A 27,998-nucleotide genomic window follows, 5' to 3' on the forward strand; every position below is an offset into this window, starting at 1 on the left:
ATTCAATTCTAGGTGGAAATTCTAGCAGATTTCGTGGACTTCAAATATAAAGAATTTCTGGAAAATGTAAAATTCTGGAAAGTGGGGTTCAATAGCTTTTCCAATGTTTGGAATAATTTCTCTTATGTATAAGTACTATTATCAAATATTTTTGAAGTCCTTGAATTATATTTTGCTTTTGCATTCGGACAACATTTGTTGGTAAAAGTTCTGCAGAATTCTTTAGTTAAATTCCTGAATGATTTATAAACAAACTCCATAAGAAATCTCTGAGATAATATTTTCCAAAATTTCTTCACACTTATCCAAGTGATCTTCTAAAAAAATGTCGTTTTCGACAAGATTTATTTGTGATATCTTCAATTGTTTGATTGCTCCTAAAACTGCCCATCCGGAGACTTCATAGAATTCCAGATTTCACAGTAGATAGTTAAGCTGTAAACTCAGCTGTTACTTCTCAATTTTGATAATTCGTCCTGGAATAAATGAGAAACAACGCCTGAAATTATTATGAGAATATCATCATCAGCCTTTAAGGGTTTTCAAAGAAATTACGAACACTGTCAGAATTTCGTCTACAATTTTTAGTAATTAGGTGTTCCAAATGAATGTTGCTCTTTCTGTTACTCTTCAGATTTTAAAAGTAATACACCGGACAATATCTAAGGCATTCTGTCATGATTTTCTAAATGGAGTTTGCTCGTCCGAAGTAGGTTGTCGGACATTGTCTCGTAGATGGGCTTCATAGAGCCCGAAACCGGTCGGCATTAAGGTTATTTTGTAACCCGCGGTTACAATTTCGTTCTATATTTATGTACACCACTGTGTTTTGGATCAATTTTATTTGTTTGTTTTTATATTTACTTTTTATTCGATATTCATTTAGTTAGAATGTAGGGAAATTATAACGCACATATTGTATCGGTGAGGCATTTGACCCCCAAGCTCCCCCACCTCAAGGCACACATCGAAAGCAGCAGCAGCAGAAACAATCGAGTGCGGTGTGTGGTGTTGTTTTGTTTTGATACGGAGGAAAGTTACGAACCGCGAAGCGCGACGGACACAATTTGATTCCCGCATCAATTGGTCCGGGAAAAGTGCAATAAAATCCCCGTGTCGTTTTCTTTTCTGCTGGATGGCAGTTCCCAGCCACGTCGGGAGTGCGCGTTAATAGTCCCCACGGGGGAAAGTGTCGGCCCGCGGTTCGGGAACATTAGAGTGCTGTGATAGTGCAGTGCGAAAAGGGTACGAACCGCCACCATTTTGGGAGTGCTAAGTGCAAAGGAACAAATCGCCTCCCGGTGGTTCCGTTAAAGGTTCGAATACCCACCGTTCTCGCTACGGCCGTTCAGCCGAATGAGCCAGTCTCACGGCCGTAGCTAAAAGCCAAGGAGAACGAAGGTAGGTCAGTGCAAAGGGGCGTACTGCCTACGATAGTTTACTGCGGTAACTATCGGGACCACTACGCGGAGTAGACCGGTCCGGTGTTTATACACCACCGTCGCTAGGGGGGATCCGACAAAGGAGCCCGCTCTTCCCCCTAGCTAATAGTTAAGGACGGCTGCTTCAGTAGCCTAATAGTGCCCAAGAAGAAGAAGCAGAAGAAGAAAGAAGAAGAAGAAGGAAGCTCCGCATAGTCCGTGCGGGAGCGAAGCCAGCGACGACCACCACCACCGTTTGCAGCAAGGGCCCCAACGAGTGACGTCGACAAGTGCAAAGAGGAAAACGGGGTAAAACGCACTTCAGGTTTGAATAGTTAATAGAGTTTTTATTGCAAAATTGAATTATTATTATTTTCAAATTAAATTCCATCCGAAATCCTCAAATATTAGTGGAGGTACCCTGCTTTAGGCCGCCCTGCCGGGTAACAGCGGGTAAGGGCTGAAAGCCTCTCACTACAATTTTTTAATTAATTTGACGATTGTAAGAACCATAAGTGTCGTGTCTTAAATATGTCGCGTCGCGTTTCGTAATTGTTCAACTTGACTGCTACCAATGCTTGCTCTTTAGTTGCTTCGGAGAGTTCCAGAAGGTTTCCGGGAGTTTCAGGGTACTTAACATGCATTCAGATTAGCTCCAGGGGGTTTCAAAGATGTTTGAAAATGTTTCAGGCTCTTCTCAGCAAATTTCAGAGACGATTCAATGGGTTTCAAGGTGATTCGGGGCGTTTCAATGAAGTTTTTAGAGGGATTTCCGTTAATTTAAGGTGGCTTCTCATGCTACAAGGTCGCTTCAGGTGGGTTTACAAAGGCTTCAAAATGAGGTCGATTCTGCAAATATCAATCGGTTCAGGAAGGCTTTCAGGAAAGCATCAGGAGAAATTCTGAGGATTTTATAACCATTTCAAGGCCTTTTGAGGCGTTTCAGGGGGGTTTTCAAGAGACTTTAGTTGTGCTCGTTCTGCAAATGGAGTAATGTGACAAAAGTCCGTATATCGAGGTGAGAAAACTTGACTCGAATGAAGAGACTCACCGTGTAAATCAAATGGAGAGTCACCTTATTCGAGTGGAGATTTCTCACCTCGATATGCGAGTCGTCGAGCTGCGTCACATCACTCCAGTCGTGGAATGTGCACAAGTAGGTTTCAGATGGTTCTCGGGGGTTTTAGGGGGCTTCACAGGCTTCCCCATAAATGGGGTTTCGTTGACGTTCCAAGGCGTTTCAGAGCTGAGGGAGCAGGGGCAGGCTTTAAAACATTTCAGACTGATAGCACTAGTAGAGGAAAGTGGGTTAAGATCAGGCTTGATAATCTTCCTCGAAATCAAAAGAGTTTTGCAACATGCTCTAGAGCGGTGTTTTGCGAACCCCAAACAGAGAGGCAATAAAAACTGAGCGATGAAAAGGGGAACGAAAAAAGAGCCGATGATTATTTCGGGTTTTTGAGTGCGATTTTCGCCTCGAGAGTCTTTCTATGTATGGGAGAGGAACTCCCGAGTCCTTTTTGAATGTGAGTGGACGTGAGAAACACAACAAGTACCTAATTATGAGTGTTGGACGAACAACTCGCTGCGCGGCAAGCTCGCGCTCGGTGCTGTTGAGGATTTGCGTTGTGATTTCTGAGTTTTATTTTCACTCCTCAGAGAATCGCCGAAGTCGCTTCCTCATTTTTTCGCGAGGAATTTGCTGTCAAGTCTGGTTAAGATACCATTTTTCAAACTTTCATTGTTTTCAATGATAAATAGCCTTATTAGTTAGGCATTCAAAGTGATATCAGCAACTGGACAATATTAGCTTGATACTTCTGCAGAAATATTTACAAAGCCAATACATTTTCATCGATTTTTAGTGATTTTTAAAGTTGGTTCGTAAAACGGAAGTGGTGCAATGCACTTCATGAAAATATTCAAAAATTACGTCCATAATTTTTCAGGCATTTCCAACTCCCTTTTCTCCCTCTGTCCCGCTTTTTTTTTCGAAAACTCAATACATAAAGAAGTGTCACCCCCTCTCCGTTAAACTATGGTCGTCATATTTGAATTCCCCTAACATGAATTGCGTAAGCATCAACAGCCATGCGCCTCCATGTGTTTCCCAATCTCCTTGGAAACACGTTGATGGTACTAAAATTACCACAAAACCTCATTGCAAGCACAAAAACCATAAGTTGCAAATTTTCATTGGTGTTGTAAACTCGGGTTCTTCGCGATGGCCATGCATGGCATTGGATTTAACACGTTTGGCGGCCTGGCATTTTGGACTTTGTTCTCCTAGTTTCAATTACCATTACCATTACAATGGAGTTCCGGGAGATCCTCAAACAGACATTGAATTCACCACTAGTTCGTGGTTACCTGAGACTGCGTGAATAGAAACATTAAACACAGGTAAAGCCAAATATTATAGACACAAACTAGGTTTTTTTTAGATCCGATTTTTCAAGATTGGATTGAGCTCAAATTTTGACGCGGAACTACATAAATGATGAATTTTACATATACGAAGTACGAAATGTTTCTAAAGGAGTTTCTGAGAGTCTAAGAGTTCTGTGTTCGAGAGGCTTGAAAAACTTGATTTTTTTCACCTATAGGTTTAGCCAGTGTTGATGAAAAGTTTAGAAAAGTCGCCTGAGTTACACATATGGGTTCCGCTTTGGTACGCATTCAACAGTTTTGATGTATAAAGTGAATTATACGGACCAAACTTTTTACTGGGTAGTGTACCGTAGCGTTCGCATTGAGAACCTCTGCTGTAATTAGCTCATAGAAAAAGAACTAATACAGACATTTTTTCTTTGATCCATTTTTTCTCCACTACAGGTCAAAGCTTGGGCTACGGATTCGTCAACTACCAGCGGGTGGAGGATGCAAGCAAAGCGATCAACACACTCAACGGCCTAAGGTTGCAAAACAAGCAAATCAAGGTGGGTCCTAATTTCTCCGCCTGCATCGTTTGAAAATTGTTTCCAACTTTTCGCCTTTTTCTAATTTCAGGTATCCTTTGCACGACCAAGCTCCGAGGCAATCAAGGGAGCGAACCTGTACGTGTCCGGCCTGCCGAAGAACATGCTGCAGGCGGATCTGGAATCGCTGTTTAGCCCGTACGGACGCATCATCACCTCCCGCATACTGTGTGACAATATTACAGGTTTGTGCAGCTCTTTACTGTCTGGTTTGTTCTTTCTAAAATGGTTGAATCATCCATTTTTTCGTTAAGTTCCATTCACAAATTAAGTTAGTTTAAGTGTGTTAGTTTACATTTTTCAAATGTTAATTTTCATTTCGTTTTTTTTTCGTTTCTTTTGTTTTACTTTTCTGTTTCATGTAGCACGTCAGTATAATTCCTCTTCTGGAGAAACGTCACCCGGTAGGTAGATTTAATTTTGATTTTCTATATGTTCGTTGTGATTTTTTTCGTAAAAGCTATGAATTTGAATCAGAATTTCTATTTCCACTCAGTACATAGTGGCGCTCTTTAAATATTTGCATAATTCAAATCAATCTCACGCCGTGGAATTTATCATCATAGGGAATCGCGCTACTTGGGCGGTGGATTCTATATTCGTCTGTTTTCCACTATAACTCAGTCAAATTTGAACCAATTGACACAACTTTTTGAATGTGGTGAGATAGGTATAGTATCTACCCGTGTACAACATTTCAAGTCAATTGGTTCAAATTTGGCTGAGTTATAGTGGCAAACAGACGAATATAGAAGCCACCGCCCAAGTGGCGCGATACCCTACCACATTGAGGGCGTACATGTTTGTAGCTATGTTGTCGCTAGCGTAATGGTTTTAATGATGGGGGGGGGGGGGGGGGGTCATTTTTCTCTCATCTGCGGCTAAATTGGTGTTTGAGCTTGTGGTTTTGAACGAATGTTCAGCAAATCGTATGCGTTAGGATGCAAACCCGAGCAAAGTTTGATAGCAAATTGAAAACTAGTTTGTTGTGATATTGAAAATTTTTAATAACTCAAGTTGTTGTCGTTTTGGTCGTTTTAACGGTTAAGTATTCAAAACTATTCTAACACAAAATATTCGCATTAATTTAAAATGATATCAAACCGGAAACAAAATTTGAAATCAAATTGAGTGAAGATAAACTGATATCAAAATGTGATATCATTTTGTTGCTGAATACCAATCATGTTTTCGATTTGCTGTAATTTTGTTGTTGGACTTCGCTCGGGTACTTATTCAATTTAGCCGTATTAAACACGGATGGATACGACAGGAGTCCTTTCTATGGTTTGTCAGGATAAATTCGCAAGGAGTTCATTGATTTTTCAGGAATCTCGTTTAGGATTTGTCAGGATTTCTTTACATTTCGTCAATAATCCTGTCTACGCCCTGGTTTTGATTTGTCAGAAATCTTAGGATACGTCTGAAATCTAATCGAGGATCCGTCAAGAGTGTTTTCTAGGATTCGTCAATCATTCTATGATTTATCAGGAATCCCGTTTCTGATTCGTCAGCAATTACGTCTCTGATTCGTCAGCAATCCTGTCCAGGATTCCTCAGGAATCCTGTCTAAGATTCGTTAGGAATCTTGTCTCGGATTTGCAGGAATCCTGTCTCGGATTTGCCAATAATCCGGCCTAGAATTTATCGGGAATCCTGTCTAAGTTTCGTCAGAAATCCTGTCTAGAGTCAAAAGTCCTGTCAAGGATTCGCCAGGAATCTTGTCCAGGATACATCAAGAATACTGTCCAAAATTCGCCAGGAACTCTATCCAGGATTGGTCAGGAATCCTCTCCAGGATTGGTCAAGAATTCTGTCCAGGATTCGCCAAGAGTTCTATCTAGTATACGTAAGGAATTCTGTCCAGGATTCATCAGGAATCGTGTCCAAGATTCGTCAGGAATCCTGTCTAGGATTCGTCAAAAATTCGTCAGGAATCCTGTCCAGGATACATAAAGAATACTGTCCTAAATTCGTCAGGAATCCTGTTTAAGATTTGCCAGGAATTCTGTGCATGATCTGTCAGAAACCTGTTCAGGATTTGTCAGAAATTCTGTCCAGGGTACGTCAAAAATTCTATCCAGGGTACGTCAGAAATCGTGTCCAGGATACATCAGGAATGCTGTCCAAAATTCGTCAGAATTTGCCAGGAGTTCTGTGCAGGATATGCTAGAAATCCTGTCCAGAGTACGTCAGGAATACTGTCCAGGATACATCAGGAATCCTATTCAAAATTCGTCAGGAATCCTGTTCAAGATTTGCCAGGAATCATGTGCAGGATTTGTCAGAAATCCATTGAAGGATGCGTCAGGAATCCTGTCCAGGATTCGCCAGGAAACGTGCTCAGAATTGATCGGAAATCCTCTTCAGGATAGGTCAAGAATCCTGCAAAGGATTCGCCAAGAGTTCTGTCTAGTATACGCCAGGAATCGTGTCCAGGATTTGTCAGGAATCCTGTTCAGCATACGTCAGGAGTCCTGTCCAGGATTCGCCAGGATTCCTGTCCAGGATACATCAGGAATCCTGTCTAAAATGCCAGAAATCCTGTTCAGGATTTGTCACAGATCCTGTCCAGGATTCGTCAGAAACCCTCTCCAGGGTTGATCATGAATCCTGTCTAGGATTTGCCAAGAATTCTGTTTAGTATACGTCAGGAATCGTGTCCAGGATTCGTTAGGAATCCTGTCAAGGATACGTCAGGAATCTTGTTGAGAATTCGTCAGGAATCCTGTCCAGGAAACATCAGGAATCTTGTCCAGGATACATCAGGAATCCTGTCCAAAATTCGTCAGAAATCCTGTTCAAGATTTGCCAGGAATCTTGTTCAGGATTCACCACCTGTCCAGGATTGGTCAAGAATCCTGTCCAGGATTCGCCAAGAGTACTGTTTAGTATACGTCAGAAATCGTGTCCAGGATTCGTCAGGAATCCTGTTAAGGATACGTCAGGAATCCTGTTAAGGATACGTCAGGAATCCTGTTAAGGATTCGTCAGGAATCCTGTTAAGGATTCGTCAGGAATCCTGTTCAGGATTCGTCAGGAATCCTGTTCAGGATTCGTCAGGAATCCTGTTCAGGATTCGTCAGGAATCCTGTTCAGGATTCGTCAGGAATCCTGTTCAGGATTCGTCAGGAATCCTGTTCAGGATTCGTCAGGAATCCTGTTCAGGATTCGTCAGGAATCCTGAACAGGATTCGTCAGGAATCCTGTTCAGGATTCGTCAGGAATCCTGTTCAGGATTCGTCAGGAATCCTGTTCAGGATTCGTCAGGAATCCTGTTCAGGATTCGTCAGGAATCCTGTTCAGGATTCGTCAGGATTCCTGTTCAGGATTCGTCAGGATTCCTGTTCAGGATTCGTCAGGATTCCTGTTCAGGATTCGTCAGGAATCCTGTTCAGGATTCGTCAGGAATCCTGTTCAGGATTCGTCAGGAATCCTGTTCAGGATTCGTCAGGAATCCTGTTCAGGATTCGTCAGGAATCCTGTTCAGGATTCGTCAGGAATCCTGTTCAGGATTCGTCAGGAATCCTGTTCAGGATTCGTCAGGAATCCTGTTCAGGATTCGTCAGGAATCCTGTTCAGGATTCGTCAGGAATCCTGTTCAGGATTCGTCAGGAATCCTGTTCAGGATTCGTCAGGAATCCTGTTCAGGATTCGTCAGGAATCCTGTTCAGGATTCGTCAGGAATCCTGTTCAGGATTCGTCAGGAATCCTGTTCAGGATTCGTCAGGAATCCTGTTCAGGATTCGTCAGGAATCCTGTTCAGGATTCGTCAGGAATCCTGTTCAGGATTCGTCAGGAATCCTGTTCAGGATTCGTCAGGAATCCTGTTCAGGATTCGTCAGGAATCCTGTTCAGGATTCGTCAGGAATCCTGTTCAGGATTCGTCAGGAATCCTGTTCAGGATTCGTCAGGAATCCTGTTCAGGATTCGTCAGGAATCCTGTTCAGGATTCGTCAGGAATCCTGTTCAGGATTCGTCAGTAATCCTGTCCTGGTTTCGTCAGTAATCCTGTCCTGGTTTCGTCAGGAATCTTGTCCAGGATTCGTCAGGAATCCTGTCCAGGATTCGTCAGGAATCCTGTCCAGGATTCGTCAGGAATCCTGTTCAGGATTCGTCAGGAATCCTGTTCAGGATTCGTCAGGACTCCTGTTCAGGATTCGTCAGGAATCCTGTCCAGGATTCGCCAGGAATCCTGTCCAGGATTCGCCAGGAATCCTGTTCAGGATTCGTCAGGAATCTTGTCCAGGACTCGTCAGGATTCTTGTCCAGGATTCGTCAGGAATCCTGTCCAGGATTCGCCAGGAATCCTGTCCAGGATTTGCCAGGAATCCTGTCCAGGATTCGCCAGGAATCCTGTCCAGGATTCGCCAGGAATCCTGTCCAGGATTCGCCAGGAATCCTGTCCAGGATTCGCCAGGAATCCTGTCCAGGATTCGCCAGGAATCCTGTCCAGGATTCGCCAGGAATCCTGTCCAGGATTCGCCAGGAATCCTGTCCAGGATTCGCCAGGAATCCTGTCCAGGATTCGCTAGGAATCCTGTCCAGGATTCGCTAGGAATCCTGTCCAGGATTCGCCAGGAATCCTGTCCAGGATTCGCCAGGAATCCTGTCCAGGATTCGTCAGGAATCCTGTCCAGGATTCGTCAGGAATCCTGTCCAGGATTCGTCAGGAATCCTGTCCAGGATTCGTCAGGAATCCTGTCCAGGATTCGTCAGGAATCATGTCCAGGATTCGTCAGGAATCCTGTCCAGGATTCGTCAGGAATCCTGTCCAGGATTCGTCAGGAATCCTGTCCAGGATTCGTCAGGAATCCTGTCCAGGATTCGTCTGGAATCCTGTCCAGGATTCGTCAGGAATCCTGTCCAGGATTCGTCAGGAATCCTGTCCAGGATTCGTCAGTAATCCTGTCCAGGATTCGTCAGGAATCCTGTCCAGGATTCGTCAGGAATCCTGTCCAGAAATTGTCAGGAATCCTGTCCAGAAATTGTCAGGAATCCTGTCCAGAATTCGTCAGGAATCCAGTTCAGGATTCTTCAGGAATCTTGTGTAGGATTCGTCAGGAATCCTGTCTAGGATTCTTCAGGCATCCTGTCCAGGATTCATCAGGAATTTTGTCAAGCATTCGTCAGGAATCCTGCCCAGGATTAGCTAGGAATCCTGTCTAGGAAACATCAGGAATCTAGTTCAGGATTCTTCAGGAGTCCTGTCTAGGATTCGTCAGGAATCCTGTCCAGGATTCATCAGGAATTTTGTCAAGCATTCGTCAGGAATCCTAGAATTCGTCAGGAATCCTAGAATTCGTCAGGAATCCTGCTCAGGATTCGTCAGGAATCCTATACAGGATTCGTAAGGAATCCCGTCCAGAATTAGTCAGGAATACTGTCCAGAAATCGTCAGGATTTCTGTCCAGGATTCGTCAGGAATTATTTCCAGGATTCGTCAGGAATCCTATCCAGGATTAATCAGGAATCCTGTCCAGGATTAGTCAGGAATACTGTCCAGGATTCGTCAGGATTTGTTAGAAATCCTGATGAGGATTCGCCTAGAGTCCTGACAAGGATTCGCCGGGAATCCTGACGATGTTTATGATCTGTTCAGTTCTATTGTTAATCGTATTTATCTTTTCCTTTATATTTCCGTTGCAACGATTCGTTTCACAGTTCTAGATATTTGGATCTATATTTCTCATCCAATTGTCCTTCCCATCAGGTCTTTCCAAGGGCGTCGGCTTCATCCGGTTCGATCAGCGCGTGGAAGCCGAAAAGGCCATCAAAGAGCTCAACGGTACGATACCGAAGGGTTCCACCGAACCGATCACCGTCAAGTTCGCTAACAATCCGAGCAATACGAAAACCGTTCCACCGCTGGCGGCCTATCTGGGACCACAGGCAGCGCGACGGTTCCCCGGTCCGATCCATCATCCGACGGGACGATTCAGGTTTGGATCTCGATCAAGGAGATTGGGAATCAACAGTGCAACTGATTTTCGTTTCTCTTTTGTATTTGTAGTGCCATTCCAAACTACAGATACTCACCGCTAGCGGGAGATCTGCTGGCCAATACGATGATCCCGACCAATGCCATTGCCAACGGGTCTGGGTGGTGCATCTTCGTGTACAATCTGGCACCGGAAACGGAAGAGAATGTGCTGTGGCAGCTGTTCGGTCCGTTCGGAGCGGTGCAGTCGGTTAAGGTGAGTGTTTCTAAATGGAATTAAAATTTCAAATTGTACTATCTTCGACGAGGATTCGCCAAGAATCTAGACAAGGATTGGTCAGGAATCCTGATAAAGTTTCGCCAGGAATCCTGACGAGGATTCGCCAGGAATCCTGACGAGGATTCGCCAGAAATCCTGACGAGGATTCACCAGGAATGCTGACGAGAATTTGCCAGGAATCCTGACGAGAATTCGCCGGGAATACTGACGAGGATTCGCCAGGAATTATGCTGGGGATTCGCCAGGAACCCTGCCGGGGATTTGCTAGGTATCTTGCCGAGGATTCGCCAAGAATCCTACCGAGGATTCGCCAGGAATCTTGGCGAGGATTCGCCAGGAATCCTGACGATGATTTGCCAGAAATCCTGACGAAGATTTGCCAGGAATGTTGACGAGGATTCGCCAGGAATCCTGACAACGATTCGCCAGGAATCCTGACGAGGATTTTCCGGGAATATTGATGAGGATTCGCCAGGAATCCTGACGAGGATTTGCCAAGGATCCTGACGAGGATTCGCCAGCAATCCTGACAAGGATTCGCCAGGAATCCTGGTGAGGATTCGCCAGGAATGCTGTCGAGGATTTTCCAGGAATCCTGATAAGGATTTGCCAGGAATCCTGACGAGGATTCGCGAGGAATCTTGACGAGGATTCGCCAGGAATCATGACGAGGATTCACCAGGAATCCTGACGAGGATTCGCCAGGAATCCTGACGAGGATTCGCCAGGAATCCTGACGAGGATTCGCCAGGAATCCTGACGAGGATTCGCCAGGAATCCTGACGAGGATTCGCCAGGAATCCTGACGAGGATTCGCCAGGAATCCTGACGAGGATTCGCCAGGAATCCTGACGAGGATTCGCCAGGAATCCTGACGAGGATTCGCCAGGAATCCTGACGAGGATTCGCCAGGAATCCTGACGAGGATTCGCCAGGAATCCTGACGAGGATTCGCCAGGAATCCTGACGAGGATTCGCCAGGAATCCTGACGAGTATATCCGGGAGTCCTGACGAGGATTCACCTGAAATCTTGACCAGGATTTGCCAGGAATCCTGACGAAGATTTTCCGGGAATATTGACGAGGATTCGCCAGCAATCCTGACGAGAATACGCCAGTAATCCTGAAGAGCATTTGCCAAGAATCCTGACGAGGATTTCCGGGAGTCCTGACGAGGTTTCACCTAAAATCTTGACCAGGATTTGGCAGGAATCCTGACGAGGATTCGCCAGTAATCCTAAGGAGGATTCGACAAGAATTCTGACGAGGATTCGCCAGGAATCCTGACGATGATTCGCCAGGAATCCTGACGAGGATTCGCCAGGAATCCTGACGAGGATTCACCAGGATGCCTGACGACGATTCGCCAGGAATCCTGACGAAGTTTCGCCAGGAATCCTGACGAAGATTCGCCAGGAATCCTGACGAAGATTCGCCAGGAATCCTGACGAGGATTCGCCAGGAATCCTGACGAGGATTCGCCAGGAATCTTGACGAGGATTCGCCAGGAATCCTGACGAGGATTCGCCAGGAATCCTGACGAGGATTCGCCAGGAATCCTGACGAGGATTCGCCAGGAATCCTGACGAGGGTTCGCCAAGAACCCTGACGAAGATTCGCCAAGAATCCTGATGGGGATTTGCCAAAAATCCTGCCGGGGATTTGCCAAGAATCCTACCGAGGATTCACCAGGAATCCTGACGAGGATTCGCCAGGAATCCTGACGAGGATTCGCCAGGAATCCTGACGAGGATTCGCCAGGAATCCTGACGAGGATTCGCCAGGAATCCCGACGAGGATTCGCCAGGAATCCTGACGAGGATTCCCCAGGAAGCCTGACGAGGATTCGCCAGGAATCCTGACGAGGATTCGCCAGGAATCCTGACGAGGATTCACTAGGAATCCTGACGAGGATTCGCCAGGAATCCTGACGAGGATTCGCCAGGAATCCTGACGAGGATTCGCCAGGAATCCTGACGAGGATTCGCCAGGAATCCTGACGAAGATTCGCCAGGAATCCTGACGAGGATTCGCCAAGAATCCTGACGAGGATTCGCCAGGAATCCTGACGAGGATTCGCCAAGAATCCTGACGAGGATTCACCAGGAATCCTGACGAGGATTCGCCAGGAATCTTGACGAGAATTTGCCAGGAATCCTGACGAGGATTTGTCAGGAATCCTGCTGAGCATTTGTCAGAAAATCTGACAAGTGTTTGCCAGGAATCCTGACGGGGATTCGCCAGGAATCCTGACGGGGATTCGCCAGGAATCCTGACGGGGATTCGCCAGGAATCCTGACGGGGATTCGCCAGGAATCCTGACGGGGATTCGCCAGGAATCCTGACGGGGATTCGCCAGGAATCCTGACGGGGATTCGCCAGGAATCCTGACGGGGATTCGCCAGGAATCCTGACGGGGATTCGCCAGGAATCCTGACGGGGATTCGCCAGGAATCCTGACGGGGATTCGCCAGGAATCCTGACGGGGATTCGCCAGGAATCCTGACGGGGATTCGCCAGGAATTCTGACGGGGATTCGCCAGGAATCCTGACGGGGATTCGCTAGGAATCCTGACGGGGATTCGCCAGGAATCCTGACGGGGATTCACCAGGAATCCTGACGAGGATTCGTCAGGAATCCTGACGAGGATTCGCCAGGAATCCTGACGAGGATTCGCCAGGAATCCTGACGAGGATTCGCCAGGAATCCTGACGAGGATTCGCCAGGAATCCTGACGAGGATTCGCCAGCAATCCTGACGAGGATTCGCCAGGAATCCTGACGAGGATTCGCCATGAATCTTTATGATTTTTGCCAAAATTCCTGTCAAGGAACCTCCAGTTATTTGCCAGGAATCCTGTCCAGGATTATCTATTTGCATCAATGATATCAAGAATATCTTTTATTTTGACTCTGTTCTTGTAGGTCATCAAGGATCTCCAGACGAACAAGTGCAAGGGCTTCGGCTTCGTCACGATGACCAACTACGACGAAGCGGTCGTAGCGATCCAGTCCCTGAATGGATACACGCTCGGCAACCGGGTGCTGCAGGTCAGCTTCAAAACCAACAAATCCAAGAACTCGTAAGGTGCTGTTGTCGCCGTTCGAAGATCGCCCGTTGTTAGCCCATAGCCTACGTTTCAGGAGATTGTGAGAAGGTGAACGAATGTTGATTTTGGTTCGGTTTTGATTTCTTTTGGATTTTGGATAAGACGAGATGCTTCTAGAGTTACGATCACCTTAAGCTTAAGAACGTGGAATGCAAATGTCAGTATTTGGACCTCGATGCCCCCGGACCGGTCCGGAAAGTAAGCTCTTCCAGAAAATGAGATTCACAAACAGAGAGAAAGAAGAAATGACGGAAAAGAATCCTCCAAAATATACATACACATATTATGATAGCAAGGTAGTAGTGGCCGGTTGTGGGTTCCAGGATTGTGATAGAACCACAGCCACGCACGGTCAGCAGCGAGCGTACGCGATCGATCTTGATCGCGAATCGGGTGTAAAACAATTCCATGATTTTTTTTTTGTTCGAAGCGGGTGTTATATCTGCGGATGGTTTGGTGGGAGCTCGTCTGGCTCCGCACCATCAAGAGGCTCCATTTTACAACCGTCTTTAGGGAAAAAGTGTTTTGATAGGAGAATCTTTTTACTAGATAAATTTAGTCACACGTGACTGGTATGCATGGAAAAGTAGGGAAAATTTACACAAGCTGACGTAGGAGAGCACGAAAGGTGAGATACTTCTGTGAGTCGATAGTGCTGCTCTTTTTACTATTGAGTTTGTTTTTATCTTGCTTGACCGTTGAGTTCTTTTTCCGAACGTTGATTTCGTTGAGTTTCGATGATTTTTTTATTCTTCTGTATCATTGTTTTACTTTACACTTTGGAGGATTTCTTTTCGTATGTACATTACTGCTGACGCAATTGTAATAACCGTTTATTTTAATTTGTTACATCATAAGTTTGTACCTTTGAGTTGTATGGTTTTATATTGGGACGTTTGATTTTAAGAAATAAAGTAAACATCCAACAGTTGACCCTTTAAACGTGTTGCCACCGTAGGGGTAGGCGGGGCATTATGGACACCCGGGGCAGAATGGACACCCTCAATATTTTGAAATATTCGAACTTTTTTGAACTTTTAATGAATGGAGATTATAGTCCATTTGTCTAAAACGTAGTTTCAGGAAAGAAACATTCGAAATTAAAATTAGCCTTGATTTTACACGAAAAAGTTGCGTCCTCCGTTTTTTGTGCATGGAAATTATAGTTTTCACACCATCTAAAATAAGATTTAGTGATTAATTTATTACAGGTCGATTAAAACTTGATATTTCTAGAACATATGCAAGTAGTTTTGCTGTATCTACATGCTTAACATGTTTATATTTTCTTCTTTATTATATCAAAAATCAAGTTTGGAAATATTTTCTGCTGCCGGGGCAAAATGGACACTCACCTTTTTGAAAGAAGCGGCAAGGGAAAAATATAACCTAAATCACAAACCAACCAAATTCTTCGATTTCAGTATATTTTCGGTTAAATGTTCACTATAGTAGACATAGGGTGAAACAAATTGGTCAAAAAACAACAGCAGTGGAAAATAGTTGTTCTAGGCACAGCTGTACAGCCGACAAAAACGAAGCTTTATCCAAAACAGCCTGAATTTAAATTAACTGAAAAAAGTGAACTACTTCGGCGTATTATTCATCCATAATAGTTGTTTTGTAATGAAATGACTTTATAGGTGTAAATAATGTACGAAGTACGTAAAACTCTCATGGTGTCCATATTGCCCCATGGGGGTGTCCATTCTGCCCCGTATGCTTGAAGACGGTCATGAAAAACTAACATTTTTCATAACATTTTTTGAAGTGGATAAATCATTTTTCTTCGTGAGCATTCTTATGCAATAGATGCTAAATAGACTTTAAAAGGATACATGTATCAAAAAACTAAACTTTTTTGACATCTTGTCAGGTAAAGTTGGCAAAAACCTTAGGGTGTCCATATTGCCCCGCCTACCCCTACATCACGAACCTGAGTCTTAACTAAGTCAAAGCGTGACCCGATTTCGGTCGTCAGTGCTACTACAAGGAATCCAATTCTAGTCCAGTTTATTTCGATTACCGAGTTATCAATACACGTGTTTATATGCTTAATCAAACTTATTTGTGTATCGATGTGTTTGTATGATTTAACTTATCCGTGTAATGGTACTATTGTTTAAGTATAACGTTCATTTGTCAGTTTATTCAAAGTAATTGTTTATATTCAGTGTATTTGTAGTTATATTTTAATGGTTTCACGGTCGTCCCATGCAGGTCGAACCGCATATTTATTCACAATGAGTTAATTATTATCGTTATCATCATCAGTTTTGGTTTTAAGTGCACTATCTGTACCGTGAAATGATCAATGAAGAATGAGTAAAGTGAGTTATTTAAACTTTATTTTGAAATGTGTTTTTATTAATTCCATTTGTATTTTTTGTTCTGTAAAATATAATTTGTTATCAACAGTCCTCAAAAACGATCTTTCTCAACTGTCGTTTCAACTTTGAACATTGATTTTAACATTTGTGAAATCTTCCTGGAATTATTTCCGAAAACTCCGTGAATCTCTTCTGTTTGTTACAGGATTGATTTTTTGTTTCAGGAACACTTTTTCGAATTTTGCCAAGAAGTGTCCCTTAGTGTTATTATTTCAGGATTTGCTATAGGATGGCGAACCACTTAGGCAGTGGCTGGTATTGTGGGCACTTTTCCGCTATAAGTCTGTTAATTTCAAACCAATTTACTCAATTTCTTGTACACGGCTATATACTATTAAGCATTTCGCCGCGTACAAAAAGTAAATCAATTGTTTCAAAATTGGGGATTCAAGGAGTAGTCTAATGATATTCAGCAAGAATCCTTAAAGGCATTTGTGCAAGAATTTGCTTAATTTTTTTTGGACGGGTTTTTTTAAAGAGCTTTTGGAAAAGCCCTTAAACGAATTTTAGAGTTAAAAAAATATAAAAAAATATCATAAGGGAGTCTTTGGAGGAAAGTGTTGAGAAATCCTTAAGGGAAATTTTGGAGATCCTTGGAGGAAATTCAGCAAGAATCCTTGAAAAACTTTTCGCAGGAACTGTTATAGTTATACTCGTAGGAATTTCGAAGGATTCCTCTGTGAAATTGATGGAGGAAGTCAAAGCAAGAAATCGAAAGACAAAGAGTTAGTCTTTCAAATGAGTAAAATTTATTGTTGTTTTGTTAGAAAATCCAAGAGTTCTGGAGAGTCAAAGTTGAGCCAGTTGTATGGAGAATTAATTTTTTTGCGCCCTCGGTATGAAGTAGATATGAAGGAATTTTTTAAAATATTATCCTGGAAAATCTCGGAGGGATTATGGGAGAAATCCTAGCAGGAACACTTCGGCAAATCCTTGGATGAATTTGGAATTCCTGAAGTAGTTATTGAAAGAAATTCTGAACAAGTCGTGGTAGGACTTTTCGATAAACCTCATTTGCGAAGAGACATACTTTTTCAAACACCTTCGATCAGGGCCCCTTGCAAAATTTGCCAAGAACTAAATAGCAACACCTTTTTGTCTTTCTCGTACACTAACTGTACTGGAAAGGCTACATTCATTAGTGTTGTAATGGTTCCATGATATCGCCCTAATCCCGATTAAAGTGAGTGTAGAAGATCCATCATTATCCATCATCTGGTAAAACATGGTATCTTGATGACTTTTCATAGTTCTACCAAACTCTTAGGGGGTCGGGGATTTCGTACTCTTACTGTGGCAACCAGGACAGGGCCTTGGTAAAGATTCATTTTATAATCTGTGCCCAATTTTCGAAAAAAAATTATTCAGGACAAACTTCTGGTACAACTCTTGGAGGATTTTTTCGAATAGTTACTCACATAGTTTCTAGCGAATTTGTTTTTGTGAAATTTCTAAATAAAAAAAGTGTCAACATACAGAGGACAGCCAAAATGGTCGGGACAAGCAGAATTTTCACTTTTCAAAAACTGGTTAACTGGCTGTAACTTTTCGAAAAGTTCATCAAATATTCTCAATTATTTACTTCCAATCGACGTGGCATACTTTCAACGAGGTTTTGCAGGTGACGTTCGTTGATTGATTCCCAAGTATCCTGTAAAGCTTCAAAGAGCAGGTTTTTGTTGGTAACATTGGTTTTGTCCATTTTAGAATCCAATATCGACCACTAATTCTCGATCGGATTCAAGTCCGGTGACTGGGGTGGCCAATCCAACAGTTTGATGCGCGATCCACGGAAAAACGGTTGAGTTTTATGAGCCGTACGCTTGGGGTCGTTATCTTGTTGGAAGACAAAGTCATTTTCGAGCCCAGCCTTCATCAGAGATACCTACAGATTTTTAGACAGATTGTCGTTGTCGATGTATTTGTCAGCAGCCATTATACCGTCAATTCGAACTAATTCTCCAACTCCTGACCACGCAAAGCATCCCCACACCATGATGCTGCCTCCTCCGTGTTTTACACGTTTTACATGTTTTACATTTTTGTCCATAAGTTCCTCATCTGGTTTAATCCATACTCTGGGCGTTGTTTGCTTCCGAACAGCTCGTCTGCCCAAAGAACTCTTTTCCAAAAAGAAGTGTGCTTATCGGCATAATTTTTGACAGATTCTAGACGTTTGACTATGTTGCGCTTACTGATGAGAGGACGGCGTACAGCAAACTTGTTCTTGATCCATGCTTCTTCCAATCGTAGACGAACAGTTCTTGCAGAAATATTCAGGGACAAGCTTTCTTTGATAGCGTGGCTCGTTACTTTCCAGTTTCTTCGCGCTTCTCGCAGGATTCGAGCATCTTAGCTGACTGTCGTTAAGCGATTTCTCCCACGACCGTCTCTATCACTAACATTTCCTCGTTGTTGATTTTCCACTGCTTATGAACTGCAGAAAAGCTAACGCCGAACTTTTTCGCGATATTCCTGTATGAGAGACCATTTTCACAATCTCTTACAATAAGTTTTCGCACTTGCAATGCTATTTTCATTGCTCCGAAGAACTGTTAACGACACCCGTGAACCTTTAAATTTACGACTCAAGAACGATTACGAACGTTTGACACATACCTACGATGTTTACTTTTCGTTCGGCGTTATAAACAAAATTTAGGGCTCAGTATGGATAAGAAATTAGTCTATGGTAACAGTATCGCCTCTGCTAGCACATTTTTTCATGAGTGATTTTGAAACTGATACTCAAAAATACAAACTCTTCCCAATAGTTTGGAAGTGCTATGTAGATGATGTTTTTGTCCCTGTCAAAGAGTACTATTTGGACCAAACGCTAGCCAAACTCCCAGCACAACACTATGATCACAGACAAACAGACGTCTCCCTCTACTCACTTCTCATCGTTACCCTTTTTAACGGTTAGTTCAAATATTGTGTAGTTCGTAAATCGCTCGGTCACGGCGCTTGCATCGTTTTCGCTCCTGTTTGACGTTTGCTCACTACCGGCACCTACTGAGTCGTTTGCGTAACACAGCCTGATTAGTATTGGGCGATTATGTTTTCGTGACGATGATTTTTATCGCAATTTGTCCCAAGTGATACGTCTGTTTGTCTGTGCTATGATCTTTACTGTCGAGGAGGAAGTTGATGGAAGTTACCCTTCTTAGATCTACTCAGTAGAAATGACGACGACATGTTAAAGTTTGGTATCTATCGAAAGTCAACATCTAACGATCGGTACATTACGTCAGGCTACAACTACACACTACGGCACACAAAAAAAAGCTTCATTTCACTAAATTTCAGTTCAATTTAACTAAGAGAAGTCTTGGATCTTCAAAGCAGCTGAAATTAATGGCTACAATAAAAGTTTTGTAGACAAGATTTTCCAAAAACACAAACGGAAAAAAACGCCGGCAGAACATCACGTGTAGGGCCTGCAACAGAAGAAGTTAAAGGAATTTGCTTCCCATTCTTCCCGAAAGTCACAACTCCAATAAAAAAGTCCCACTGGAACAGTCTGGCAGATTCTTTGCAACGACTGCCCGTCGGTTTATACGGTCAAACACGTCGCAAGGTCAAGGTACGTTGGAAAGAACAAAAAAGGCAGTGGAAACCAACAAATGTAACGAATCCGGAGTTGCAGCACATACGGTAACTTCTACGCATAACAAAGATAGGAAGAATGCGAAGCTGACCAATGCAGTTAAAAAGGCTTCGCTTCGCATCTTAAGGTGAATATATAACGAAGCCACACTTCAAATTTTCAGAGGCACAAATCTGAAGAACCGAGGGTTGGTTTGCGCTGAAAAGTTGATCGATTGGTCACTACCAGCGGGTCACCAATCGATGAACTTTTCAGCGCAATCCGACTTTTGGTTCCTCAGATTCGTGCTCTTGAAAATTCGAGGTGTGGCTTCGTTATATATTCACCTTAATGCCTGGAAATCTATGTTCATATCAAACGAAACGCAACCAGTGATGGACGAAGGATCATATCAGGTATTTTTGGCCTGGTAAGCACGACGACGATCAACTGATTTCTCTTTATTCCGGACGAGTAAGGACGGGGCAAGATGAGCACCCCTCTGTTTTACTACTTTTATGACGAATTTTGTCCAAACAACTTCATGATCCGTTAGAATAAAGTACATCCTGTTTGTTAACCTGGTAAAAGGTACCTCACAACGAAAGAATTTAATAGTATCATCAAATTAGTCAATTACTAGCTCACTGCAAAGCATTTTAGTCAATTTTAGTTATTTTCCTATAGTGGGGTAAGATGAGCACCGCTGATGGGAATCTAGAAAATGTTTTGATATTATTGTAATCCACTCAATAGTGCCGAAGAGAGGTTTACGTACTCTCTGCAACTATTTGGTTGCGTTAACTTCTGAAAATAAGCCACTTGATAACCGTTCACTGTTTTTCGGATCATTTTGTACAAAGTATAATAACACCGCAATTTTTTAAAAATCGAAAAAAATGAAAATTTTAGAACGTGATGCCACAGTTATAAACAAGATTCACTATATCAATCAATGCATGCCCAATCTATAGTTGAAATATTTTGATTTTAATGAAGTGCCCTTCTTGCCCCGTAGGGGTGCTCGTCTTGCCCCGCAATATGTTCGAACTGACCATAAAACATCTTTTTTGTTTAGTCAAAGAAATTATCCTTATTGTGAATTTTGAACCCTGCCATGTTTATGGGTGGTAGAAAACATGATATAGAAAGGAACTATACTGCGAAGTACTTTGAAAAATTGTGTTAACTTTCAACAAACTCAACCACGTCCTTAGGGTGCTCATCTTGCCCCGCTCTTCCCTAAGAGCATTGTGCGATCATTTGACGCAGCCAAGGATGGGTTACATTGTTCCCTAAACTGGTCGACAACAAAGGTAATTTTAACGCTTTGACGATAGTATGAACGATAAGTGTTAGGTCTTGTCTCGTGTCGCGTCTTGTTAATGTCGTGCGTCAACAATTCCATTATTGTTTCATTGATTTCTCTCGGGATTTCACCCGACATTGTTTCAGGAATTCCTCCTGGGATTCCTTAATTGGTGAATCCTGGGATTCCTTCAGGGATTTCTTCCGCTACTCCACCCAAAATTCATGCTGGGATTCCTTCAAAAATTTCTCCTATGTTTTCTTTACTTATTTGTTCTGGTTTTACAATCGAGATTTTTTTTTTATTTTTCGGAATTTCTGCCTATATTTTTTTTATTATTCCGTCGGGGATCCTTTCAGGAACTTCTCCCGGGATTTTTTTCCGGGGATTTAATCAGAGACTCCTTCCGGAATTCCTTCAGAGATCCCTCTCAGGATTCCTTCTGGGATTTTTCCTGGAATTCCTCTATTGAATTAATTAGGAGTTCCTTCCGGAATTCCTCCAGGGAATTCTTTCGCGTTTCATTTATTGATTTTTCTTAAGATTACTCAAGATATTCCTTTGATTATTCCTTCAGGGATTTCTTCTGGGATACCTCGAGGAGTTCCTCCAGTTTCTATCAGTGATCCCTCCTGGAATTCTTTCAAGAATTTCTGTATGATATTCAAAAGATTTTTTTTTCAAGGATTACTATCAGATTTTTGGGGCTTTCATCATGAATACCTTCAACTTTTTTTCAGAAATTCACCCTAGGAATTCCTCGTTGAGTCCTCCCGAGATATTTTAATTGAGAATTTCTGCTCTGGATTTTTTCAGTGATTTCTGCAAGGACCAGTGAAGAGAATTGTCAGACAAAAGAGGCACAAAACAAGCAACAAAGAAGGTGCGACGGTTACAGATAATGACATGATCTCGAAATTTTTGGTTGCAGACAAAACAGAAGCTGAATTTGTTGCGTACTTTTCAACTCGTGAATAATCAATTATTGCTAATCCAAAGTCGAAACGGTTTGATGATAGAGCTTCACCAGAGTTGCAGTGTTTACCGACTCGAAGTTACCGTTCGAAAATCGCAATGCAAGGCTTAAAAATCTCTAAACTTGTGGTGCACGATGTTAATCCCATTATTTTCAAGTTGGGACAAACTTATGTCGCATGGGTTTGTTTGTCGCAACAAGTACAGGTTGCGACATTGTCATTATTGTTGCGCGATGGTTGAATTTTGATTCACTGGCAAGGACCGAGGTTTCTTCCGGGTTTCCTATTGGAATTTATACCGGAATTCTTCCAGGGATTACTTCCGAATTTTTATAATATAAAATTTGTGCTGCAACAGAACTTGAGAAAATGAGCAGAAATTGAGAACATAGTGATTTCTTACGGGGACTGACTGGATCTATGGAAACTTGGTAGTTTTTCGGCTTTCAGTCACAGAAAAAGCGTTGATTATTCTAAATCATTGCCTACGTTTCGATCCTATGGTTGGGATCTTCATCAGGGCCTGTTTATTGTGTAAAAGAGGGGGGGGGGGGTGCTCTTAATTTTTATAGTTCGTTTTTGATTAGTTTAATTACTCATTCGATATGAATCAACTTGTGAAGATCGTGTTGATCACACGGTGGAATGTCGTTTGCATTGGGTTCGGGCACCGCACTTGTGATTAGGAAATTATTGATTAAAGGAGATTTGAGAAGCAAATTTCGTTCATACTTAGACCAACTAGCACTCTGGTTGAGATGTTGGGTGGGTGGTACGTTTAACCGTTCGAGTCGCAACACTTGGCACTTTGGGAACACTTCTGTTCTTGTTCGCCAGATTGGGGTTACTGTGGGGTGTTTATAGTTGGCGGTGTTTGGTTGGTCGGATTTGTTTGTGTTAGTGGGGTGGTTAGAATTCTTGTATTTTGTCGATTTTGGTGAGAAGTTGACGACACATTTCTCGCTCCTCTCTGGGTTTTGATCGTTGAGAGCAGATTTGCGTACACTGAACGAAAATATCCTCCTTAGAACGAATGAATCATCATTCCCAGCCATCCAAAATTGAATCCGCCCTTTTTCAACTGACTGTGTCAACCGACTGACGAACCACAGCTTTTACGGATGATAGTCAGTTGATTGAGGTGTTACAATTGAAACGCCAACAGCATGCACCATCATTCGAAAATCGGATGATGCGAAATCGAGACAGGATCATCTACAAACTGGATGATGTTTGCTCCGCGCGTGCCCCACAATGCATATCATCCAGTTTTCGTATGCGCTTCCCACTGAACAGCAGCTGATGCGTGAAACGCGTCGCATGCAAGAACTTGTATCGCTAGTCCGTGGTAAAAACTGTTTTGTTCGGCACGATGTTCGGCAGCCATTGTTGGTGTTGGTGCTTGTTTTGATTTCTATTTGTAATTCAGTTTTTACGTGGAATAACCGCTGTGAAGTTATGGTAGGAAATAAAATTCAACAATTAGTTTATTTTAGCTCATTATCAAAATTGGTTCTAATTTCAGGGACTTTCAACTAGCATTCCTGCAATACCGGAGTGACCGTGGGAGCGACCGCGCCTTCATCCGGAAAACATTTTAGCAATCAGCAGCATAACGGAGTGTATTTATTTAAGTCAATGTGGTTTTGATTGCTTCAGCATGAAGCCTTTTGTGTAACGTGAAAAATGCTTTAAAATAAATAAAATTGAGTATTGTTAATTACAAGGAAACCATATTTTATTTCTATACGGTCTCACTCCAATATTTTTTTCTAGTTAAAATCAAATAAATTACATTCACAATCTATTATCCATACATTTCATTTCCAAATGAAACGCATTCGAGTCATATAAGATTTGCAACTGAATTCCTATACGAATGCTTTACGCTAATCGGATGACAAGCATACGATTGTTCGCCATCCGATGTTGAACGGAGCGTATGGTCATCATCCGATTTTCGACTGATGTTCGTTAAAGGGCGCAAGCATATCAGTTTACAGTCATTTGCAAGATGAAGTGTTGGTTCAGTGTACGCACAGCTTAAATGATCGGTGTCTGTCCGATGGTTGACCGTGTTGGAAGTCGTCGCAATATGGCACATTTCCAACACTTGCAGAGCTTGTCTCTTGTAGGTTGAATCGACGAGGGATGGTTGTTGGATGTTGAAACGGTGTTGGTGATTGATGCAGTGGTTCATCAGTGCCGATTTCTCTTGTAACAGCTGTATTTCGGGATCGGTGTATTGGTAACCTTCTGCCAGTTTGCTTTTAAGAGTGTTGATGTGGGTTTGATGGCCATACATGCGGGTCCGCAACTTGTTGGTAGTCATTCCGATGCATGCGCTGAGACAGTCTCTACAGTCAATTCTGTATATCACGTTGTTTTTGTTAAGCACAGGTATGGGATCCTTAGCGCTTTTGTACAGGTTTCCGACTGTGTTCCTGTTGCTGTGAGGTATTACCAACTGCAGTCCGCTGTTAGTGATTATCTTTTTGATAGAAGGTGTGAGGCCATCGATATACGGGATCGATCGATAGACAGTGGGCCTGTCTGTATTTTCGATCCGTCGAGGTTGGCGCAATAGTCGGTTGATGAGAGTGTGAGGGTACACGCAGAACTCGATGTACACAGCGCAACGAGTAACTTTCACGCAGCGACCGAAAAGACAAAAGAATTTTCACGCAGATTTGTGTAACACCGGATCAACACAAAAAATGTGCTGATCCGGTGTTACACAAATCTGCGTGAAAATTCTTTTGTCTTTTTGCTCGCTGCGTGAAAGTTACTCGTGCGCTGTGTTGTTTCATTTAAGGGTGTAATCGTTGTTGCGGAGGTGTTGGTGAATCAGCTGATCTTGCTGCTCTCTAGTTTGAGCACCATCCGAACGGTGCCCGAACCCAATGCAAACGACATTCCACAGTGTGATCAACACGATCTTCACAAGTTGATTCATATCGAGTGAGTAATTAAACTAATCAAAAACGAACTATAAAAATTAAGAGCACCCCCCCCCCCCCCTCTTTTACACAATAAACAGGCCTTGATGAAGATCCCAACCATAGGATCGAAAAGTAGGCAATGATTTAGAATAATCAACGCTTTTTCTGTGACTGAAAGCCGAAAAACTACCAAGTTATTGAGAACATACATTGAAGAATATTTTTTGCAATTTCACCATAGATTTCCATTTTTTTTTTTCAAAAAATCATGTTTATATTTCATTGGAACAACACATTCTTATGATGATTCAAATTGTATGAAACCTTGGGCGTTAACGGGTTGGTGCTAACTTTCTGCTTAACCAGAATTATCTTATGACGATGCATGAGTTGAAAAATTCCAACAATTATCGAATAGAATTCAGTCGATTCAATAAGAACGTGCAATTGTCTTTCTTATAATTTTATAAAAACATAAGCATCTACAGCTAATATTCCTATAGAATTGGATCATCGTGTATTCTCAAAATAATGAATTACTAATTTTAAACATTTTGAAAACGTAAGGCACACTATCATTGAAAAGCACCTGTTCTCACTTTTGTAAGGGGTGGTTGTAGACATGGATGAGTCATTCATCTCAGACAAAGAATTTATTAGTCTTAATCTTTCATTTTACTGTTATGTTTGTTGTAGTCAATGTTTATTTTAAATATTTTTTGTAGGGGAAAACACTTATCTTTGCCACTGCTCTAGTCTTCGCCCCCTCTATGCATATTAATTTTTTTATGTATTGAATGGCGAAGATTAGAGCAGAAATTTTTGAGGGCGAAGTCTAGTGTTTTTAACCTATGCGGTCAAAATACATCCAAGAAAGAAATCACAAGCATTCTCGAATAATACAATAGAAACAATAATAAAATATGCAGAAATCCACAACAACAAAAGACAAAAACCCTTGGCTAATAAATATAGAGAGGTTGTGCTAGTTTTTACTAACCGCCACGTACACACGACGGCAAAGTGGATTAACTCGTGGACGGATATATCAGTCAGCAGAAGCCACATCAGTGTACGCGCAACATACGTTCTTCCACACCTTGGAGAAACCATAATGTAGCAGAGACTTAGTCTCGACAAAATAAAGCATGCTCGTTCCTTCCATTATTGTCAGCACATTTGTTCCACAACGACAAATGGAAGGGACAAATCCAATGAACTCACACAACACGCTAGGAAACATATTCTGGAACCGGTACTCTTTAATTACTAATGTCTACCACGTAGGTCTATATATAGTCCAATTTATGAATACTATATTTATGATTAAATTATCCATTGAATATTCAAGAAAAGTAAGATATTTACATGCAGATAGGAAAGCAAAGAAGCAAGTTATTATAAATCAACAATTACTTATACTTCTTCCGAGGAGAAAAACACAGAAACCGCATTCAGTATTAATTTACTGTTGTTCCGAGCAGTTTAGTGGTAAGTATTGTCATCGTCTAACAAGCACACGTAAGCAAAGCATAATACACAACTTTCTGTAACTCTAACGTACGTAAAACGAAAATTAAATCAGAACTTAGACTACGTAGGTATAATGATTCTTTACGACATTCCTGTCTTGGAAACGAAGAAACGCTTGTTGTACATTCACAGGTTTTTGTTCCGTAATTTAAGGTCGTTCTTAGGTTCTAGAGAGAAACCCCGAAAAGGCCAAATCTATTCCAAAACACGATATAAACCATGAAGTTACACCAACCACATTGATCTAGTTTGAGTAGATGACCGTCTACGTGTATTAGTATTAGAGAAAAATGAGAATCAAATCGATGAAGCTAAACCAAACCAAACAAAACAAACACGAAGGAGAAAACCAGAGAAGTGTAAAATGTGATCCCACCAAAACTAAGATAATTACATAACGAGAATGGAGAAAGAAAACACTATGATTTATTAGATAAATAAAAGAGAAGTTTTAGATCGTGAACATTTAGATAAGTACCAAACTAAAACAAAAAAAAAAAACTAGAAAAGGAACAAACGAGAAAGGACAGTGAAGAGAGGAAGAGCGGAAGCTGAGACGGAAGCGAAATCGAAAACAACGTGTTAACATTTTTGATATTGATATGTAAACCAATACACGAAACACTAACAAATCCGAAATCGAGTTTTATAGCCAGATAAGTAAGCAAATCAACACCGATGATAGGTGGTGAAGGTGCGCCATCAAGTGGCCCAAATCCAACCCAAATCTGCTAAAAGTAGTGAGGTAGGCAAAGCATTATTTCGTAGGTGAACAAAAAAGCTATATGTTGAGAAATTATACGACTATGATTGTGTCTTTATCTTCGATAAGTAAAAGAAAATGTTAATTCGCGTTCTGTGTGTTTTTACGTGTTGTAAAACGATAATAACCACCTCCAAATGTGGCGTAGGAAATTTAAACATTAAAAAAGTAGAATTACACAGTGTTACTTTCGAAGTACAGGCACACCAATATGAGTCGGTTAAATTGATGGTTTAAATGTGTATATGGTTTGGATGTTTCAGCTCTGACACGTTGATTGTCTGTGTGTATATTTCGATGATTATTATCGGTGGATTATGTAATGTAATGAAATAAGGACTTGGTGTCCCAACTATCTAAGCAATAAAACCGTATATTAAATGGGGACAAGTTGATGGCGTTGACGTTATGTTCGATTAGATTTAAAGTTTATTTTAGGAAGGCTAGGTCAATCTGTCATAACACTCATTGAATAGTTATCGAATTCTTTTGAACATTTTCTAGAATATGAAAAGAACAGCAAACGATACCAAAAAGGGTTTTGTGGTAGCTGACAGTGCACATGGCTTCAACGTGTGTCCACTAACAACTTCAATCATGATCGTTGCAATGTCGTTCCCGTTAAATTTGGTGCGAAATGCTTAAATACTCTATCTGGAAATCCTTTAAATAAGCTTTTCTTTGTCTACCTATAACAGGACTGTTGAATTCTTAAAGTATTTGCTAGAGGAGACGTCTAACATTTGAAAGTTTTATCAAGAATAT

General features: G+C 41.9%; 1 protein-coding gene across 4 annotated transcripts in view; it reads left to right on the forward strand.

The window, feature by feature from the left end:
• The window catches only part of LOC109405903 (ELAV-like protein 4), a 63,963-nt gene extending 49,305 nt beyond the window's left edge, over positions 1 to 14,658 (forward strand). For 3 of the 4 annotated variants that reach the window (XM_062850651.1, XM_029859443.2, XM_029859442.2), the window contains 6 exons: positions 4,257 to 4,360; positions 4,431 to 4,584; positions 4,765 to 4,803; positions 10,113 to 10,341; positions 10,413 to 10,596; positions 13,546 to 14,658. In XM_062850651.1, coding sequence (XP_062706635.1) covers positions 4,257 to 4,360; positions 4,431 to 4,584; positions 4,765 to 4,803; positions 10,113 to 10,341; positions 10,413 to 10,596; positions 13,546 to 13,707 — 872 coding nt within the window. In that variant the 3' untranslated portion in view covers positions 13,708 to 14,658. The remainder of the gene's footprint in view (positions 1 to 4,256; positions 4,361 to 4,430; positions 4,585 to 4,764; positions 4,804 to 10,112; positions 10,342 to 10,412; positions 10,597 to 13,545) is intronic. The other variant, XM_029859446.2, reaches the window with a different exon arrangement.
• The last annotated feature ends 13,340 nt before the right edge of the window (positions 14,659 to 27,998 follow it).

Source organism: Aedes albopictus, chromosome 2 (assembly GCF_035046485.1).
Source record: "Aedes albopictus strain Foshan chromosome 2, AalbF5, whole genome shotgun sequence".
Taxonomy (NCBI): Eukaryota; Metazoa; Arthropoda; class Insecta; order Diptera; family Culicidae; genus Aedes; species Aedes albopictus.